This window comes from Eutrigla gurnardus (genome assembly GCF_963514095.1).
Source record: "Eutrigla gurnardus genome assembly, chromosome: 11".
NCBI classification, from domain to species: Eukaryota; Metazoa; Chordata; class Actinopteri; order Perciformes; family Triglidae; genus Eutrigla; species Eutrigla gurnardus.
Genome location: NC_139925.1, coordinates 2,488,442 through 2,508,899, shown reverse-complemented (window position 1 = coordinate 2,508,899; position 20,458 = coordinate 2,488,442). Strand labels below are relative to the sequence as shown.

The 20,458-nt window shown below is 44.6% G+C and overlaps 1 protein-coding gene and 1 long non-coding RNA gene across 2 annotated transcripts; one reads left to right on the top strand and one right to left on the bottom strand.

The window, feature by feature from the left end:
* Window positions 1-3,992: 3,992 nt before the first annotated feature.
* LOC311020766 lies at window positions 3,993-5,288 on the bottom strand. The gene is made up of 4 exons (XR_014597925.1): window positions 5,214-5,288; window positions 4,739-4,997; window positions 4,465-4,633; window positions 3,993-4,132 (listed from the first exon to the last, which is right to left on the bottom strand). It is a non-coding gene; the product is annotated as an uncharacterized lncRNA (long non-coding RNA).
* Window positions 5,289-7,308: 2,020 nt separating this feature from the next.
* LOC311020762 (rho-related GTP-binding protein RhoQ) lies at window positions 7,309-18,751 on the top strand. The gene is made up of 5 exons (XM_084020966.1): window positions 7,309-7,867; window positions 8,341-8,399; window positions 13,575-13,739; window positions 15,706-15,801; window positions 16,203-18,751. The coding sequence occupies exons 1-5, from the start codon at window positions 7,726-7,728 to the stop codon at window positions 16,362-16,364; spliced, it is 624 nt and encodes a 207-aa protein (XP_083877092.1). The 5' UTR covers window positions 7,309-7,725; the 3' UTR covers window positions 16,365-18,751.
* The last annotated feature ends 1,707 nt before the right edge of the window (window positions 18,752-20,458 follow it).

Genomic DNA, 20,458 nt, shown 5'->3' with positions numbered 1-20,458 from the left:
TAATATTAATTTTTCCCATCAGCATAAATTTAATCTTTACCCACTTCTCCAGATTTGTTTTAATTTTTTGTAATAAAGGGTTAAAGTTTAACGAAGGCAGGTCTCCCAGATCTTGACTGAGTTTAATACCAAGATATTTGATGCCTTTAGGTACCCACTTAAATTTAAATTTTTCCACCATGTAAGGGAGGCATAATGGAGTCAATGGCATTGCCTCAGATTTATTCCAATTAATAGTATAACCTGACAGTTCAGAGTAAGACTGAACAGTTTCCATCAAACATGGCAGGGACGCCTCAGGGTCTGTCACCACAGCTAGGATATCATCTGCAAATAACAACAGTTTGTGTTGTTGGACACCACACTCAATTCTAAAAAAGAGTTTCTAAAAAATTATGAACAATAGGGGGCTTAAGGAGCCCTTGACGGGTCCCTCTAGAAAGCTGAAAAAAGGGTGATATTACTCCATTAGTTATTACTGCTGCCTTTGGTTCTTTATATAATATCTTTACCCATTGAGAAAAACAAGGACCAAATCCAAAATGTGACAGAGCAGAAAAGAGAAAGCCCCATTCTACCTTGTCGAAAGCCTTCTCGGCGTCTAAAGAGATGGTGGCTATAGGAACATTTTTAGAATGGGCAAGCCACATTAAATGTATTAATTTCCTCATGTTATCTGTGGAAGATCTATTCTTCATGAAGCCAGCTTGGTTTCCATGTATAATGATTGGCAAAACATGTTGAAGACGTAAAGCCAACACTTGATCAATATTTTACAGTCCACGTTGAGCAAGCTGATTGGTCTAAAATTAGCTGGGTCTGTTATGTCTCTATCTTTTTGTGGAATCAGAGATGTTAAAGCTTCATTAAATGTTGGTGATACATGGCCTTTCTCAAAAGCCTCCTGGTATACCTTAACCAACACTGGGGCCAGAATGTCTATGTATTCTTTATAATACTCTGCAGGAAATCCATCATTACCTGGAGATTTCCCAGTAATGATACAGCTTTCCTTATTTCTCCTTCAGTTATAGGAGACTCTAACTTCCCTGCTTGATCTGAGTCAAGTTTGGGCATATCAATATTGGAGAGAAACAGTTCCTGCTCCCTTTGGTTATCATTACAGGATACTGTTGATGTATATGTGTTGTATATGTTGATTGTTTATGTCTGTTGCTGAGGTTACCAATTTATCCCCTTGTTTAATTGCTGAGATTATATTTGAGGAGTCTTTTCCTTTCACTTGTCTGGCTAATATCTTACCCGTTTTCTCCCTCATAGAAATTAGTTTTTAATCTATACAAGGAGTATTCTACTTTTTTATTGTAGATTTCGTGCAGCTGAGATTTAAGCTTACAAAGTTCCTGGTATTTAGATTCTGAAAATGTTTGTGCCAAATCATTTTCCTTTAATTTAATTTCACCTTCCAATTTTCTAATCTTATTTAGGCTTTCCTTTTTCTTCAGAGCTGAGTGTGCTATCAGTTTCCCTCTTATATAGGCTTTTGAGGCTTCCCATACTGTCGCAATATTCTCTGTACTGCCTATGTTTAGCTCGAAGAAAGATTTCAAATCTTCACCTAATAATGTCCTAAAGCCCTTATCCTGTAATAAGGAGGTATTCATTCTCCATCTGGGGTTCTTACCCATATCCGGTCCTGCAATCATACACAATTCCACCGCTGCATGGTCTGTAATGGCAATAGATCGTATATTACAACTACTTACACTATTAATTAAAGGGCTTGCAATTAAAAACATATCAATTCTAGAGTGTGATCTGTGGCAATGGGAAAAAAGGTGCATTCCCTCTCCCGAGGATTAGTAAGTCTCCAGACATCAACGAGTGCCATATCCTCTTTTAACATGTGTATTGCTTCCCTATCTTTTGTCATCAGTGGACCCTTAAACTGACTTTTATCTAATATAGGGTCCATCACTTGATTAAAGTCTCCTGCCAGTATTATTTGCCCATCCATTTCTCCTAGAACCTTATTCACCTCGGGAAAAAAGTGTGGATCCCCTTTATTTGGTGCATAAATGTTGCACAGTATCATCCGTATACCCTCTATTATTGCTTGCACACATATCATTCGTCCCTCTGTGTCTTTAAGTAACACAAAATGTATGTTTTTATTGACCAGAATCATTACCCCATTGCGTGAACTTGAAAGTGAGCTATTTTTCTGATTCCTGATTCCCCCTCATTTAGGGTTTCCTGTATAAAAACTATATCTGCCTTATTAGTCTTCAAATATGATAGAACTTTGCGCCTCTTGGCTGGATTCCCACTCCCATTAATATTCCAAGACATATACTTAATACATCTCCTTGTCATAATTGTTCAGATATATTTCCATAATCATGTCTACAACACTGTGTATGATCAAGATGTCTACACCTACTAGTATCTCTCTTAGAAGCCCTGTACTTTACATGAACACACTGGAAAAAGAACATTTCCAACACAAAACAGAAAAAAAGAAAAAGAAACCAAAATTCAAGCCAGACAACGTCTGACAGTCCTGAAACTGTCATGTGCCGCTTTAAATGTCCAAAAAACAAACCTTATCTGGTCCGTGGGTTACCGCTCCTCCCGCCTGTGTCCCCTCGGTGGCAGCTTTGCCCAGTGGAACTCCCCCCGACGTAATCTTTACAATACGTATGGGCTCTTGAATACAAACTTGCGTCAGCTCTCCAGTCAGTGGTGAAGCTCACGTTTTTCCCCTGCCACTTAAACCGTGTGGCCGGATAGGCCAGTGTGTACTTCACTTCCATCTCTTGAAGCTTGCGCTTTACCGACGTATAGGATTTCCTCTTTTCCGCTAACTCTTTCGTCATGTTGGGGAATACCGACAGCCGACATCCTTCCCATACGAAGCCCCGTTTTTCTTTTGCCGCATTTATCACTTTATCTCTCGCAGACTGTCTCAGGAACCTAATGAGCACCGGTCTCGGCGGTCGTTCTGGGTCCGGCATCGGTGCGAGCAGGCGATGTGCTCGCTCAATTTCAAACTCAGCCGCGTCAGCCGAGTCCCCAGTCCCTCTTCTAAAAGTTTTTGAACACAGCTCAACAATGTCCCATTGGTCCCAAATGTCTCCTTCAAACCTACCAGCCTCACGTTGTTCCTTTGGCTGTGATTCTCCATAGCTTGAATGCGTACCCACATTGCCTCCGTTAGCTTACTTTTCTTGTCCTCGTCAGTGAGGGACTTCTCTGTAGCTTCCTCTGTTGTTTTTTTTCAACTCAGTTGTCGTCTCCTTAATTGTCGAGACATCCGTCGCAACGCTCAACAGCGTTGTGCTCATTTTAGTAATTTCTTGGAACAAACTGTCGAGGGGGGGAGACGGGTCACCTGCCGAGCTTTCCTCATGCTGGGGGCTTCGCCGGGTCGCCATGCGGTCTGTGCTTTTAAAGTACTTCGACGACGACATTTTGCCTATTTTCTGTTCTTTCGTTTCAATAAAACAACACCTACCTTATTCTCTTAAAGGTGGAAGTAAATCTTAATCAAATGCGAGCCTCTATTTTGAAATAATTAACGATTTTACATGTCGGGGAGTGGAGAGTTTTACACGGATGGCTGCACCGTGCGGTATGATTGGATGTTGTCGGGATCGTTGGGAGATGAGAAACATGCAGGTAAGGTGACATCAGGAACTCGTTATAGAGGACATGATATGAAACTTTATATTATATAGAATAACAGAGATCTTCAACAGGACCCCTAGGGGGTCCACAGAGTTGCGGCAGTGGAAATCCCGAAATTATTTGATCCCAAACTAAGAAAATTTTAATATGTCCAAAAATCCACCTTTAACATGAATACAACCTATAATAAGCAAATATAAATCCTCCTGTTTGTTTAATATTATGTTGAGAAATTGTGATGTAGAAATTCCAAAATATAATGAAAATATTCATTATTATTTTAATGTCTTAGCATTGTATCCATTCATCATTACAAAGTACTGTTATACATGGAACTATAGGCTGCACTACACATTATTATTGTTTAATAAGGAACATTATATGATATGTAATTGGGGGTCTCTAGGCCTTGGGGGGTCCCTCCACCGGGTCTCTGTAGGCCTTGGGGGTCCTTGGACTGAAAACATTGAAGACCTCTGATCTGGAATAACATATATTACCTCATAAAGAAACACTGCAGAGCCTTTAGGAGGATTTAACTAAAGGGGTTAAAGATCTCTTGGTTGTGTTTAGGGAGCCGACACTAGAAACGAGAGGTGATTTAGGTGAAATTGAAGATATTTTGTGATTTATTGTACATTATTTACTGATTCTCAGAATGAGGCCTCCATGCTCGCAAGAAGAAAAAAAACTGTTAAATCTTAGTGACAGCGCAAGGATGAACATTCAAGAGATCACTCAAGTCATTAGGGTAAATCCTCTGGGGATCATGAATGAATGAGAGGGAGAAAAAAGGACAATAAGATGACTTACACTTAGCTATAAAGTTGACCTTGAATCATGAAGCTTCACACCAGAATCCACATGGATCCAGATCCAGTAAGGTTGCTGCTGGTGTTCGTCAGATCCACCCGTCGCTCCACCGCAGTCCAAATATGGTCACTTCACTTCCTTCTACTGGTTGACGTCACCATGATGACATCTGTGGGTGAGACATAGAAAGTCTGTTTATTGTGAGGATTTTACAGCAAACCGGTTGTTCTTTGCCTCGTGATCACCACTAAACCGGAAGTTGTGGCGTACCCGCCTCATCACCATGGTAACGGAGTGACATCACAGTGATGCATGTCCCAGCAGACACAGGGAGCGGCGTCGCCAACGCAACACCTCCAGCAGGAGTACTACATGTATGAGGTAATTGTTGTTTGGTCATGTGAGCCTGCAGCAGCTGTCAAATGTGATGAGAGCAGGAGAATCTTCAGCCACGCCCCCTCCTGCAGCCGATTGGACAGCTGGATAGGGACCATCAGCCAATAGAACGGCTTGTAGATGGACTCGGAGTTTAGCTTTGATCAGGAAACAGAGAGAGGGTGAAAAAGAGAAGCAGAGTATCAGAGCTGTGTTGTGACTTGGCATTCAGGATCTGAATGTAAAAATGTGTTTGTAGGTTTTTTTTTATATTTTATTTCTTAATATAACGTAAAAATATTAAATCTGTTAATGCATTCCTTGTATTCCACAGAATAAGTGACCAGAAGATGCACAGTTTCCTGTAAACTCACTTGACTGTCGTGTAGTTTGTGTTTCAGGTTAAACATGTAACATCGTCGTTGCTGATTCATCTGTGTGGTCGAAACTATCGGAGACGTTTGTGGTCAAGAGGACAAAGAGGAAGCAGGAGAGACTTCATGAACACGCAGTTACATAAAAACAGATCATTTTTGACCTGATTTAAAGTGACAACAAGCCAAAAACAGTTGATGTGAATGAGCTTCTAAAGCCTTATAGGCTGACATCATAGCCTGTGTATAAGAAGTGGACGTTGTCATGGTGACGTCACCCGTTGGTTCAAGGACTACTGTTCTGAAGCCTCTGCATTTTGGCAGCTAAGTGTTAAAGTCATCTTAGTAGCTAACTAGCATTGGTAGTGTGGTAGCAACCTGTCAATCAGCAAGTAATCCCCACCCCCTAAAGCATCCCCTGCTTTCTGGTCTGGTGGACTCTAAATGGACCATAATGTACTAAATGAACATCATGCTGGATTGAAGAAGACTTGAAACTAGAGATTGAGACCCTAAACTGCCTTTGCAGCCGCCCCCTGCTGGTACTCGGGTCCTCACTTAAGGAACATTTGGCCCAAGGGCAGAGAGATGAAGAGAAAATTGTATGCATGTGTGTGTGTGCTCATTGCTTTCCATTAGCAGAGTCATGCTTTATAAGAATAGTTGTACGTGCACTGATTCAAGGAGACGACCCACACCTGGACACCTGCACCACAGAGGTCAAACCTCCGCTCCTTCATCCCAAACACACACCTCCTCCTGCTGCGTCTCCATCTGCAGCTCCACAGTCCTGTCTGACAAACCCCATCCATCCTCCCCACACACACACACACACACACACACACACACACACACACACACACACACACACACACACACACACACACACACACACACACACACACACACACACACTGTGCTGCTGTGTTTGTGTGTGTGTCTATCTATTAATCTACTTGACCACAAAGTCATGTGAAAAGCACACACAGAGACTTCCCTAAATTTAGATATGACTTCAGTTACAACACTTCTTATTATGTTGGACTGTCTGGTAGGAGATGTTTATAACATAACAGAGGCCAACACCGAAGTGCCTTAAACTGTCATTCTTCCTGCTGGCCACCAGGGGGCGACTCCTCTCTGGTTGTATAGAAGTCTATGAGAAAATGGTCCTACTTCTCTCTGCTGGCCACCAGGGGGCGACTCCTCTCTGGTTGTATAGAAGTCTATGAGAAAATGGTCCTACTTCTCTCTGCTGGCCACCAGGGGGCGACTCCTCTCTGCTTGTATAGAAGTCTATGAGAAAATGGTCCTACTTCTCTCTGCTGGCCACCAGGGGGCGACTCCTCTCTTGTTGTATAGAAGTCTATGAGAAAATGGTCCTACTTCTCTCTTGATGTATTATCTCAGTAAACATTGTAAACATGAGTTTATGGTCTCAATCTCTAGTTTCAAGTCTTCTTCAATCCAGCATGATGTTCATTTAGTACATTATGGTCCATTTAGAGTCCACCAGACCAGAAAGCAGGGGATGCTTTAGGGGGCGGGCCTTACCTGCTGATTGACAGGTCGCTACCACGCTACCAATGCTAGTTAGCTACGAAGATAAATTTAACACTTAGCTGTAAAGTTGAACCTTGAATTATTGAAGCTAACTTTGTTAGCTGCTTAACACCAGAATCCACATGGATCCAGATCCATTAAGGGTGCTGCTCCACAAACCGATGGGTGACGTCACCATGACCGACCATGACGACGTCCTCTTTCTACATGGGCCTGCATTTCTATAGATCGAGTCAACAACTGTATCTAAGCTGTTGATTATTGTTATATTAGTCCCACAGAGCCTTCGTCCTCATCACATCCTGGTTTTATATATGTGTGTGTGTGTGTGTGTGTGGGGGGGGGGGGGGGGGGGTGACGCCCTACTAATATTCCTACATTAACGTCTCTGCTTATATTATAACATTTATGATGTAATTTCTAACAGTCACGCGTCGCCAGCAGGAAGGACGGAACTTTATCCGGAGCCCCTTAGCGTTCAAACACAAGCTCCGCCCATCGCACGAGCGCACCCACCACCAGCTCCGTCCAGCAGCAGCAGCAGCGCGAGCGCACACACAGTGCGCCAGGGAGGCAGCGCGAGCACACAAGGCGCGAGGCACATCGGGGTCGGGAGGGAGCGCGAGCACGACGGGACCGGCAGCGGAGTTACGGGGGGTTTCCCGGGGGATTTTAAAGGGGGAGCAAGGGGGCAACACCCCCGCAGTAAGACCCTCCGAGGACTCCGAGGGAGGCAGACTTGTTCGCTTTGTCAGCCAGGAGAAGGGAACTCCTTCACGGGGAAGAATTGGGAGGAGGCTCCGGTTGGGAGGGAGAGATGCGGTTCCAGTCCGGCTCCGTGCGTCTCCGCCGCTGGTGATGTGGGGGTCTCCGCCCAGCAGCAGCAGCAGCACCGCGGGGAGCAGTGCGTCGGGGGGCCGGTGATGGTGATGATGAGGTCGGGAGGATCATGGCTAACGGAACCGGCACCATCATGTTGAAGTGCGTCGTGGTCGGGGACGGCGCGGTGGGCAAAACGTGCCTGCTGATGAGCTACGCCAACGACGCGTTCCCGGAGGAGTACGTGCCCACGGTGTTCGACCATTACGCAGGTAGGAGGCTCCGCACCCCGCTGTCTGCTCCTCCGAACCCCGCTGTCTGCTCCTCCGAACCCCGCTGTCTGCTCCTCCGAACCCCGCTGTCTGCTCCTCCGAACCCCGCTATCTGCTCCTCCGAACCCCGCTGTCTGCTCCTCCGAACCCCGCTGTCTGCTCCTCCGAACCCCGCTGTCTGCTCCTCCAAACCCCGCTATCTGCTCCTCCGAACCCCGCTGTCTGCTCCTATGAACCCCGCTGTCTGCTCCTCCAAACCCCGCTGTCTGCTCCTCCCTTCCTCCCACTGCATTGGCCTGCATCTGTTGCACTAATCAAAACCACTTGTTTGCCTCTTCATAGCAGAGAGGGGTTGGGGACCCTGAGAACCCTCTCCTCCCCCCTCCCCCTCCCTCCCTACTCCTCCCCCCTCCCTCCCTACTACTCCCCCCCCTCTCCTTCCTCCTCTCATGCTCTTTGTCATTTCCTTGCAGTGAGCGTCAACGTCGGTGGAAAGCAGTACTTGCTGGGACTCTATGACACGGCTGGTCAGGTACAGTAGACCGCCCCCCCCCCCCCCCCCTTCCTCTGGCTCGATGCCAAACACGTCAAGGACACACATACTGGTTTCTCCCTCTTATCTCCCCCCTGGGACCGACCCCCCCCCAACACGCCCCCACAGGCTTCATATTCTGGGTCAGACACTTAAGCTGCAACAGGTGATGTTTTTTTTCTTACACACGGTCTCCTGCCAGAGTGTGTTAGTGTGTGTGTGTGTGTGTGTGTGTGTGTGTGTGTGTGTGTGTGTGTGTGTGTGTGAGTGTGAGTGTGTGTTGTGGACAGCGATGGCAGTGAAGGGGTCTCAATAGTTCTATTATGTGGAGAACAGGCTGCCTATGTCCAGCAGTGATGTCACAGGTTTGTTAACGCGTTGGGCCCTTTTACTTTACAATGTGCCATTCAGTGGGCAAGAGTTAAACCACACACACACACACACTCACACACACACACACACACTCAGCAGAAAATCCAATGTTAACACACACAGACGGAGGAAATCGTGTTTGCCACCAGAACTTCCACGTTAAAGTTTTAGTTTTGAAAAAAAACCCGGATTAGTTTGGTTTGTGTGAAACTTGAGCTTCTCTCTCTCTCTCTCTCTCTCTCTCTCTCTCTCTCTCTCTCTCTCTCTCTGTCACATCTGGCTTCTGTCTCCGGGGGGAAACGTTACGACGACTCTGTGGTAGTCGCTGGTATTTATCGGCTCCAGCTGATGGAAACGTGACACCCGGGGGGGCGACGCCGCCGCTCATTTTCAGCCGCCGTCTCGCAAGTGAATATATAAGAAAGAAAATCTGCCAGAATTTGGACAATTATTAGAATTTGTTAACGTAGAAACATCCAATTACAGACACCAGTCCTTTTGGCGCCCATGTAAACTGATCAGATCGCCGCTCGCGATCCTCAGCGAAACCTCCGGGTCTGGGTTTTATTCCTCCGTGTGCTGCAATCCGGCAAGAAAATACACTAATAATCAACTATAAACTATATAAATGATGTCATATATACGATCACACGCATGGCGCCCTCTAGAGGAACCGTGAGGAACGCAGCCGGTCGGGTTCAAACGCTCGTATGTAGGACCCTTTAGTCTCTCAGACTCTGGTCTCTCTGGTCTGAGAGACCAAAAGAGAAACAAAATAAGGAACCGATAGAAAAAAAGAAGTCACCACTGAAACATTTTCACTCTTTACTAACTCTGTGTTTCGGTGGCTGGAGACTCAAATGAGACACCCGAGAAAAGAAAAAAAAACCCAGAAAGCGGTAAAACCACACTCGTCTACTGGAAACAGGAAATGACTCTATCGGCTACTTTTGGGTATTTTCCCGTCTTTAACATTGCATTTAGACACTATTTAAGGTGGGAAATGATGAGTCAATTAATAGACACAAATTAATCACCAACAATTGTGATGATGCATTTTTGTTTTTTGCGATAAAAAACAGTCAAGAAGCTGATCCCGGTGAATATCCGTTATAGAGGTAATCTTTAACTCGGAAAAGCCACCAAGCTTGCTATTTAAGAAAAACTTGAATATTCTCAGAGATTATAAAGTCATGAATTTGCATAGAACATTGCCATGGCAAATTGGAGGGGGGGATTAACTACGATAATCGCGATTATCCCCAATAATGACATTTTTACCATGATCGACTTATCGCAAGTTTGTTTCTTCGTCTTTGTCCCCGTCACTACACGTCAGCCGTTCCGCGCTGTGACCTTTGACCTTGTCAAATGTTGAACGCGGGGCTGTGTTTTGTGTTTCTGGAGAAAACAGACGGAGGAGGTGTTACTCCTCCTGAAAAGGAGGAACCTGGGCATGTTTGATGTGGCGTCTGAGTGTCTTTCTCTGAAATGGAGAAGTCGTCCCAGATGTCGGCCGTCGCTGCTGCCGGCCGGCCGAGAGTAAAGTTACCGCCGCTGACCTCTTTACGTGGAGCACAAGGCCAGCTGGTAATGTTTAAAGCTGCTGCATCTGATCAAAGACCCGGCGCCCCAAAGAGAGAGAGACAGAGAGACAAAGACAAAGAGGAAGAGAGACAGATGTGGGTGGAATTCAGGCCTCTCGGTTTCATTTTCCTCTCTGTCCGTCACTCGTTCACCGAGGCCTGTGCCACACATGTTCCTCCTCACTGTAATCATTATACTCCCACAATGCATTGCTGCTCCGCCAGGGTTATGGGCAGACTCCATACGGAGGTCTGACCGTGCTGCTGAAGGTGACGAGGGGAACAGAAGGGTGAAGGCCTTTACTTATTCATTCTGCTGCTGCACTCAAGAGGAGTCCAACGCTGCTGGCCGAGCAGGAGGAAACAGGAAGTGGACGCTAAGTGCCGTGGTAACCATGGATACGTGTTGGGAGGCGGAGGATCCGTGACTCTGAGGGATCCGTGACTCTGAGGGATCCGTGGACCCCGCTGCCCTGATGACCCCCAGCATTTTCCTCATTTGCTCCAGTCCCTCTACATAGTCTGGTCTGGTCTCTGGACTAATGTGAGCTACTATCTAGACCTCTGGGGGACCACAGACAGTCTCTGGTTCTCCACATAGTCTGGTCTGGTCTCTGGACTAATGTGGGCTACTATCTAGACCTCTGGGGGACCACAGACAGTCTCTGTTTCCTCCACATAGTCTGGTCTGGTCTCTGGACTAATGTGGTCTACTATCTAGACCTCTGGGGGACCACAGACCCAGGAGACAATATTTGTTTCCTCCATTTAGGATTCAGCGTTGTCATGACGACAGGAGGACAGTCTCAACGCTGAGAGGATTTAGTGACACAGCGTTCATACGGTTTTGAGGTAAAAGTGTTAAAAGCATATATATATATATATATATATATATATATAGTGAAAAGATGATGACTCACCCGTATCATTGCACTCGTATGTCACTAGGTCAACAGTGGAGCTTTAAACGCCTCGCCTCGATGGAAACGTACGAGAGTTAACACCAGCTGCTGCTGCTTTCTGTCCTTCTCCTGTCAGAATATTTATGACACCGCTCCAATAAAACATCCCTAATACCGCGTTGGTAGTCGGAGTGTAATGGCACGTGTATTACTACTACAATCTCCTTTCGGTTTCGTCATGTGACCCATGTGCCTACCGAACCGTGACCCAAACACCAAGGTTTCGTACTGGACTGGGAATGTGGTCTCGGTTCCTTCCTACGGAGTCTTTGGTTTGGGGGGGGATCTCCGTTTGTGTTTACAGTAAACTGCTGAGCCGCTTACATTGTGTTCCTCCATGTCTGCAAGTCACCAGTGGGTTCACTTTGTGGGGGGAAAGGTCACACACACACACACACACACACACGTTTGCGTGTCATCCTCCTCCGAGCAGCAGCTCGTTCGCATCCATGATGGCTTCTATCACATCGGGAGTTGAGACGGCGTCAGTTCAGCTGTCGGTCACAGTTTCGTTACATGAATGACTGATCATCAAAACACGCCATGAAGTCATGTGACTCCCCGGCCTGTGAAGACGATGTGTTGTGCTCCTTTTCTGGTTCCTGTTAGAACATATTTACATGCTTTAATGCTATAAAAAACATTCCCGTCAGGCAGCTCTCCTCAGCCTCTCTCTGTTTGACCTCCTGCCCCTCCCTCCCAAAAAGCCCAGCCTGCTCTAAGTGTGACGAAGGACATTTACGTTTATCTCCACTCCGACAAGCTTTGTTTGAGGGCGGGCAGATATTATGCTAATGAGTTACTTGGTGACATCACCACTTTACAGATGTAAATGTAGGCGTCTGAATGAGTCGAGGAGCAGAGTCTCTGTGGGGGAGAGGACTCCATTTAGACTCTCTGGAGACCTTTTACATGAACAACAAGCTAGAAACAGATGAAGAAGAAGAGGAAGAAAAGCAGAATAGATCCTTTTCAAGAAGTTCAGTTCAATTATTTGAAACGACTCAACCTGTGAGTCTGACATTCATCATGATGACTCACTCGGCCGGCTGATGGAGAATCTTCTGACTCATTTGCATAATGATGATGATGATGCGTTGCATGAGAAAGACATCACAGCGGAATTATGGCTCTGGATTCTCACTGAAGGCGTTGCAATGAATGACATCGCCGTGGCAACGTGGACCGCGGCATCTGATTAGCTCCGATTTCAGAGATGTGGACAATACATTTCCCGGACGAGAGAGAGAGAGGGAGGGATCGATTCACTCGGTCCGAGTCGGTCCGGTTGAGTCACATCTGATTACTGGAGATCCATCGATCGTCTCCGTCGACTCTCGTGTGAAGATCACCATCTTGACATCCTTTTACTCTTCGTACCTCGGTGTGAAGCGTTTCATGCGTATGATTCCTGTCATAACATCCCAGATCCTTCCTGTAACAACGTCTGCTCTGTTTCACACGTTTGAATAATTCACGAGGAGTAATATAACGATTAAATATTAAATTTATTCATATTTTTCTATCATGAAAGTGAACCAGAAGGCTTCTTCAAGTCAAGCCGTGACAATATTTACGATTAAATCACTTTATTGTGAGCGATTTTTATCAATATAATAAATAAATAATAAATGTAATAAAAATAAAAATCTCTTATCATATTATTGGTACGAGCTGATGTATGAACACAACTTTTTTTTCTTTTTTTTTTAAAGGCATTTTTTAATTTCAGCTCGACTTCAAACATCTGTTACAAGTTACTCGTGAATGATCAAAATACTTAAAAAATTTATTGAAACAGTTCAGATGTTTCAAGGTTAAAAAATATATTTTTTTATTGTGTTTCTTATCTGTGATGCAATAAAAAACATGTTTCCTTTCAAAATTGAAAGTGTTTCCAGGATGTTTAGGGCCATTTAAAGAGTTTGAAGAATATTTTGATGATTATCAGGAAAATATCATATTTCTTAATTATTTTGGCAGGCTAATCATTACATGACATTGCCTAATAATGGTGATGTACATCCATCGATCATCGATCAATCATCTGTAACCTCGTGGAAGGTCGTAAGCTCGTCTTTTCAGTGATCAAATCAAATTCCTTTCACTTATAAATATGTCGTACGTTAGCTACGTACTCTTGAAACCCGTTTCAGCTCGACTTTAAGAAGCAGAAATTAATTATCACCATCCCGACCTCTAACCCCCCCCCCCCCGTGACCCCGGATGCTAACCCTCCCCGTCTTCTTTTCCAGGAGGACTACGACCGGCTGAGGCCGCTGTCCTACCCGATGACCGACGTCTTCCTCATCTGCTTCTCGGTGGTGAACCCCGCCAGTTTCCAGAACGTGCGTGAGGAATGGGTTCCTGAGCTGCAGGAGTATGCACCCAGTGTCCCTTATCTGCTCATCGGCACCCAGGTCAGTCCACCACGCACCCATGGGTGCTAGTATATGGCTGGATACTGTAGGATACACTAACATGATCCGATAGAAACTGTCGGGGTTAAGGCCAGATTTCAGAGAAGTTCTTCGTTGGGATCAAACAAACTCTCTTTCAGCTACGATGTGAATCTAACCAACAAAGCAAATTTGTTAAATTCAGAGACAAAAATGTGTTGATCGACAACAATTGAAGTCTAGAGGAGGTTTGCACAAATCTACCTGATGAATGTCAATCTGACACTCGTTTCCCTTTTAGCTCCGTTTTGGTCGCCACCTCTTTGAGGGGAAACAATTTGGCTTTTAGCTGCTAAATACCTACCTACCTACCTACCTACCTACCTACCTACCTACCTACCTACCTACCTACCTACCTACCTACCCATCTAACTACCTACCCATCTAACTACCTACCCACCTACCTACCTACCTACCTACCTACTTACCTACCCATCTAAATACCTACCTACCTACCTACCTACCTATCTACCTACCTACTTACCTACCCATCTAAATACCTACCTACCTACCTACCTACCTACCTATCTACCTACCTACTTACCTACCCATCTAACTACCTACCCATCTAACTACCTACCGACCGACTGACCGACCGACCTACCTACCTACCTACCCATCTAACTACCTACCAACCGATCGACCTACCTACCTACCTACCTACCTACCTACCTACCTACCTACCTACCCATCTAACTACCTACCTACCTACCCATCTAACTACCTACCGACCGACCTACCTACCGACCTATTAAGACTAAAACGCCTTAGTTAGCCTTATGTCTTGTGATCTTCAACAGAAGCATCACTAAACTCATGAAGATGTTAAGAGACAAGTCATTTCTTAAGCTTTAATGATCCACAGCCAACACCACCATGTCCAGAAACCAGCCCTTGTTCCCTGGCAACCAAACGCCGCTGCAGCCGAGGCCCGGCAGTGGCGACGATGAGGACAGAGAAACGGACTGGGTGTCTGATTTATCTGGTGTCGGCTGGTGTTTACGGCCCTTTTATCACTTCCTGTCATAACTCGCTGCTCTTCGGCCGGATGCCGAATATCACAGTGAAGGAGAAAAGGAGGTCCATGAAGGTCGATGGTGGATGGCGTTCATCACGATTATTATAGAGACGGGGAGATGAGCTGAGCATTATTGTAATGAGGAAAAAGGAAAAAGTGAGGAACCTTGCGGTCGGGCTGTGAAATCGCTTTTGCACAAGAGCAGGAAGTGTGAGCCAACATTTCAAAACGACAAAGAGACACTTAGTCAGTTCTACAGTTCAGCTCTCACATTGTGTTGATCAGCATGGAGGGAAGTGCAGAGAAGTGCTGTAATACTCGAGGTCATGTTGGGAAATCAGACGTCAATAAGAAACTGTTCAGGCTCAAACATACTGAAAGCGTCTGATGCACACTTCTTGAAATATGTTTATTGTTTCAAACGACCGAACACGCAGCAAACCGCTCTGATGAAGGTTTTTTAGAGCGTCACATGAGGATCCAGCGATCCTCAGCTCCTCGAGTGGGAAAACAAAAGTCTGATTTTATGGAAGTCAATCTGAAAATGACCCTACTGCTACTACTAGTCTAGGCCTTCGCGCTTCATTCGTGAAGCCAAGCCTGATGTGCCTTAAACCTGAATTCTCTCTGCTGGTCACCAGGGGGCGACTCCTATATGGTTGTATAGAAGTCTATGAGAAAATGACCGTACTTCTCACTAGATTTACTATCTCAGTAAACATTGTAAACTAATTACTAAATTTGCAGAATGTCTTCAATATTTTTTTATTTAACATTTATGTCTGCAGTTCATATTTTAGCCACATGAGGGACCCTGAATGTTTTAATTTTTCCGATATTTCTACCATGAAAGGCTAGCGTACCTTCTGTTTGTTTCACTGATGTGAGGATGAACCTATTCTCTTTCAGATTGACCTCCGCGATGACCCCAAAACCATCGCAAAACTGAACGCCATGAAGGAGAAGCCCATCCCCACGGAGCAGGGACAGAAGCTAGCCAAGGAGGTTCGTATGTTCGAAGCTTACGTTCTGGCTTTCAGTGTCGAAGTCGGATTAAGATTCCTGTGTGTTGATTTGATGTCCAGTTGAGATCCAAACTGCAGGACGTAGCAACCAAACATGGTCTGAAATGAATCCGAAACCAAGAATTCAAGAATTCAAGTCAAATGCTCAAAATCTAGATCCATTTTGGAGTTTTTTGGCCACATGAGACAGGATTTAGGTAAACATGAAGTTAGCGTAGGCCTCAAGGATCTATGTGAGATCATTTCAAGATATTAGAAGATCCATGACGGATGATGGTGTGAACGTACCTTAACTCTGAACAAGACAATCTATTCCTTTAACCTTTGACCTACAATACCTGAATGTAGACTGATAATCTGAATCTGGTTTTTCTCCCTCAGATCGGTGCGTGTTGCTACGTGGAGTGTTCGGCGTTGACCCAGAAGGGCCTGAAGACGGTGTTCGACGAGGCCATCATCGCCATCCTGACACCCAAGAAGAAGAAGGGGGCCCTGAAGAGAAGACTGGGGCCCCGCTGCATCAACTGCTGTCTGATCACGTGAGACGTTTAAAAACACTCAGCAACCGGCCGTAACAAAACAAAACCTGGACCGGAGGTGAAAAAAAGACGTATAGAAAAGAAAATGACGCCAGAGTGAACGGGCTGAAAAAGGACAAAACGGGCGCCGCTGTGAAAACGCAGAGACAACGCTCTGCCGTCCGACAGGCTGACGATGCAGTTTAGTACCAAAGGAGCACAAAACCCAAGTCCAGCTCTTCTCCCCAAAGACTTCTCGCCTCTAAAGTACCTTCTTTTATAACCATTTTTAATATGTTTTTCCTGTACAAAGTTATCGTGAGCAGTTTTAAGAGAAATGCTACATTTTTTTGTTCATATTATTATTCTCTGGTTTTGAAAGTTAGATTATGGATTTGCCGATCAGAGAAGCATATACGTAATGGAAAGGCTGATTTAAATGTCACTGTGATCAGCCGGGACCCGGTTCTGGACTTCGGAGCACGGATGACGGACCAGGAAGTTAGCATCACGCTGGTTCCCTCCACAAACAAAAGCAAACTGACGATTGTCAAAAATCAGCAGCACTTTTAAAAGATTTTTGAAGCGGGAAGTAGAAAAAGGCTAACTTTGGGCTGTAAAGCGACTTCACATCGCCATGGCAACGTTAAGGCTGGCTGATATTCGGCGTGATTGCGTTTTTGTCGTGTGATTTAGCTGCTTGTTATTTTTTTAAGTAAAAGCTTCAAAATTCACAAGGAGTGTTTACAGATATATTGTCCGAAAAACCGTTAACATCTTTTAAGCCGATGTTAACCACAGACCTTATTTTATGCATCCAACCAAAAAGAGAAAAAAAACACCCACTGACTTTGCGATGAGGGAACCAGGAGTGAAAAACTGCTGACTCACTTCCTGGTTTTGGATTCATTCCTGCAGCGCTTATTTTCAATTAAGGGCCTGAATTCATGAAACCACAGAAGGTGCTTTGCATTGTGTGTGTGTGTGTGTGTGTGTGTGTGTGTGTGTGTGTGTGTGTGTGTGTGTGTGTGTGTGTGTGTGTGTTTACACGACACACTTTTGGACCTTGAACTGTATAATTTGAATGTTTTAAGAGTCTCTATGAAAACCTCATTATTATTTGTTTGAGGCCGAGGTCTTCATCAGGCACCGAAGACGTCTAGTATACCATTTTTTATTTTCTTAAATATCCAGAGTTTATGATTCTATAATCTAAAAAAAAAAAAAAAAACAGAGATGATCTAATCTGTGCAAATATGACTTTCGTCATCTGATGGCTTACTATTTCTTTTTGCTATCCTGCAATAACATGTTATATATGTTTTTATTACATTTAAGAAGGTTTAGAAGTAGAGGAGAAATGATTTATATCCGACGTCCAAAGAATCAAATGCACATGTTTGTGACAGGCAGGTTGCTATGGCGACCCGATACTGTAGATCTTAACAGCACAACATGAAGCACAGTCGGTGCCGCGTTGCTTCCCCGACACAGAAAGCACAAATTACTCGAACCTTCAACATTCTCGACTCTCAGTCCCAAACGGCTGATTGAAGCACAGAAGACGCACAATGAAGAGAAAGCACACCGGCCGACCCGGCACACCCGTAGACCATCAGGTCTCTGACTCACGCACCGGCACCCGTTTGCGGTGCAAGACGTTTTTGGGGACGAGGGGCATCCATTGGCCGGTCTACATTTTGATCGATGCCTTCTGGACCAATAGTTTTTAAGAAAAGTGGAGGGAATGAAACGGGAGGTCAGAAAGGTCAACTGCTATTAATTAAATTTAAAAAAAATTTAAATTTTAAATTGATGCAACAAATGTATCGATCCTTTATTAAAAAAAATCACTGCAGTAACATCGGGATTACAGACTGCATCCAAGTGGCATCGAGGCCGCTGGTGTCTTCTATAGAAGCACCCCCGCTGCACCATGCTGTAGAAACAAGACATCCCATAATAGTTCATTGATCCTCCTAGTAAAGCCAGAACCCGAGATCATATGTGAGGTCTACGGGGATTTAGAGGCTAAAATATCTACGTGCTCCCGAGACGATCCGTATGCAACGAAAAGGTCTCCGAGTTGACGTTTGAGGTCGTGACTATTTCCTGCGAGCCAAACATCCTGAATATCTTCTTATTTTTATGCATTTGTTCTCGGGCTTTTGTTAATGGAAGGTGCCAACTCTTGCTGAATGACTTGTGTTGATCTTGTGTTGCGAGTCAGACGTGCTGATTGATTAAAGCTTTAATGTAAACGGTGTGGCTCCTCTCTCTCTGTCCCGGTCTGGATCGTGGTGTGAAGGTCCGCCCCCTCAGGATCCAGGACCGAAGTGCCGCACAAGCCACCGACGCATTCACCGGTTGATGCTCCGCTATCCTGAATAAATGTGTTTCCTGTGTTAACGAGCCGGCGTGGAGGGTTTTTCACTGGGACAGGGTTAAGTTCTGGATTATTGAGGGGCTTTGTGCTTCATTAGTAAAGCCATTCTCTCTGCTGGCCACCAGGGGGCAACTCCTCTCTGGTTGTATAGAAGTCTATGAGAAAATGGTCCTACTACTCTCTGCTGACCACCAGGGGGCGACTCCTCTCTGGTTGTATAGAACTCTATGAGAAAATGGTCCTACTTCTCTCTGCTGGCCACCAGGGGGCGACTCCTCTCTGGTTGTATAGAAGTCTATGAGAAAATGGTCCTACTTCTCTCTGCTGACCACCAGGGGGCGACTCCTCTCTGGTTGTATAGAAGTCTATGAGAAAATGGTCCTACTTCTCTCTTGATGTATTATCTCAGTAAACATTGTAAACATGAGTTTATGGTCTCAATCTCTAGTTCCAAGTCTTCTTCAATCCAGCATGATGTTCATTTAGTACATTATGGTCCATTTAGAGTCCACCAGACCAGAAAGCAGGGGATGCTTTAGGGGGCGGGGCTTACCTGCTGATTGACAGGTCCATTTAGAGTCCACCAGACCAGAAAGCAGGGGATGCTTTAGGGGGCGGGGCTTACCTGCTGATTGACAGGTCCATTTAGAGTCCACCAGACCAGAAAGCAGGGGATGCTTTAGTCTTAAGTGTTACAACTTTAACTCTTTTCAGTGTGTTTCTGTGTGATGTTGCATTTAACTTTCTTTAAAGTTAAATGCAACATCATTGTCACATAACTTTGTCTTTAGTGTTACTTCTGCTTGTAAAAATCCAAGATGGAGACAGACAAAATGCCGAACTCAAGGCTTTTCAGAACTGTAGTCCACAAACCGACGGATGGCGTTACCATGACAACATCTACTTCTTATATAGTCTGTGGGTTGACTTGATAAGCAGGTCAACTGCGTTGAACTCTTTTTAGAAAGTCTGGTGACATTTCATCAGTTTGGTCTGAAGGAGGTTAGTTGTCTGTATGTGTGGAGCGTGAGCGCCACCTGCAGGCTACTTTTAGAACATCCTTCACATTCCTGCTACTACAACTTTTACTCTGCTCAACATAAAGATTCCCATCTGAGAGGTTCTTCAACCTCTGGACACTTTTGATGCATTTGTGTCTGCTTTTTTTTTAAATTATAGGAAAATTTCAAGGACTATTCAGTTTGCATTAGGGACGGTCAAAATCCTGAAATTTGTTTTCAATCCAATACCAAGCAGAGTGACCCGTACCAATATTTTTTTCGTTAGTTAATTGGTTAATTTATCATTAATAGGTATTTTGTTAATACCACAGAAACATTTGCCAGGCTACATTTTTTGTTGATGCTTGTTTTAAATGCGTTTTAAATCTGTAGTGCAGCTCCGTCTGTATACATGCTGCTGGGCTTCTTCATGCTCGGGGAATAAAAAACCAGCACATCAAATCCACATCATGCATCGTGTTGGACCCGCGATCAGACCTCATCCTGCTGACTGTCTCGTGCTTCAAAGGGAAAACTGGTTTGTTTCTTGACTGTAAATATTTTATATCACTGCATATATTAGTTCCAATTCATGAAATTATTCCTAAATGATTAACGTATTGAGACATGAATTTATTAAATTATAAAAATCACACCTGATTCATAAATATCACTCCAAAGCTATAATATTAATAATGATGATAATAAAAATGATAATAGATCTCTGCCTCT

Coding starts and splice junctions, on each gene's coding strand:
- LOC311020762 (XM_084020966.1), top strand. CDS start 7,726: ATGGCTAACGGAACCGGCACCATCATGTTGAAGTGCGTCGTGGTCGGG. Junction 7,868..8,340: donor GGTGTTCGACCATTACGCAG/GTAGGAGGCTCC, acceptor ATTTCCTTGCAG/TGAGCGTCAACGTCGGTGGA. Junction 8,400..13,574: donor TCTATGACACGGCTGGTCAG/GTACAGTAGACC, acceptor CTTCTTTTCCAG/GAGGACTACGACCGGCTGAG.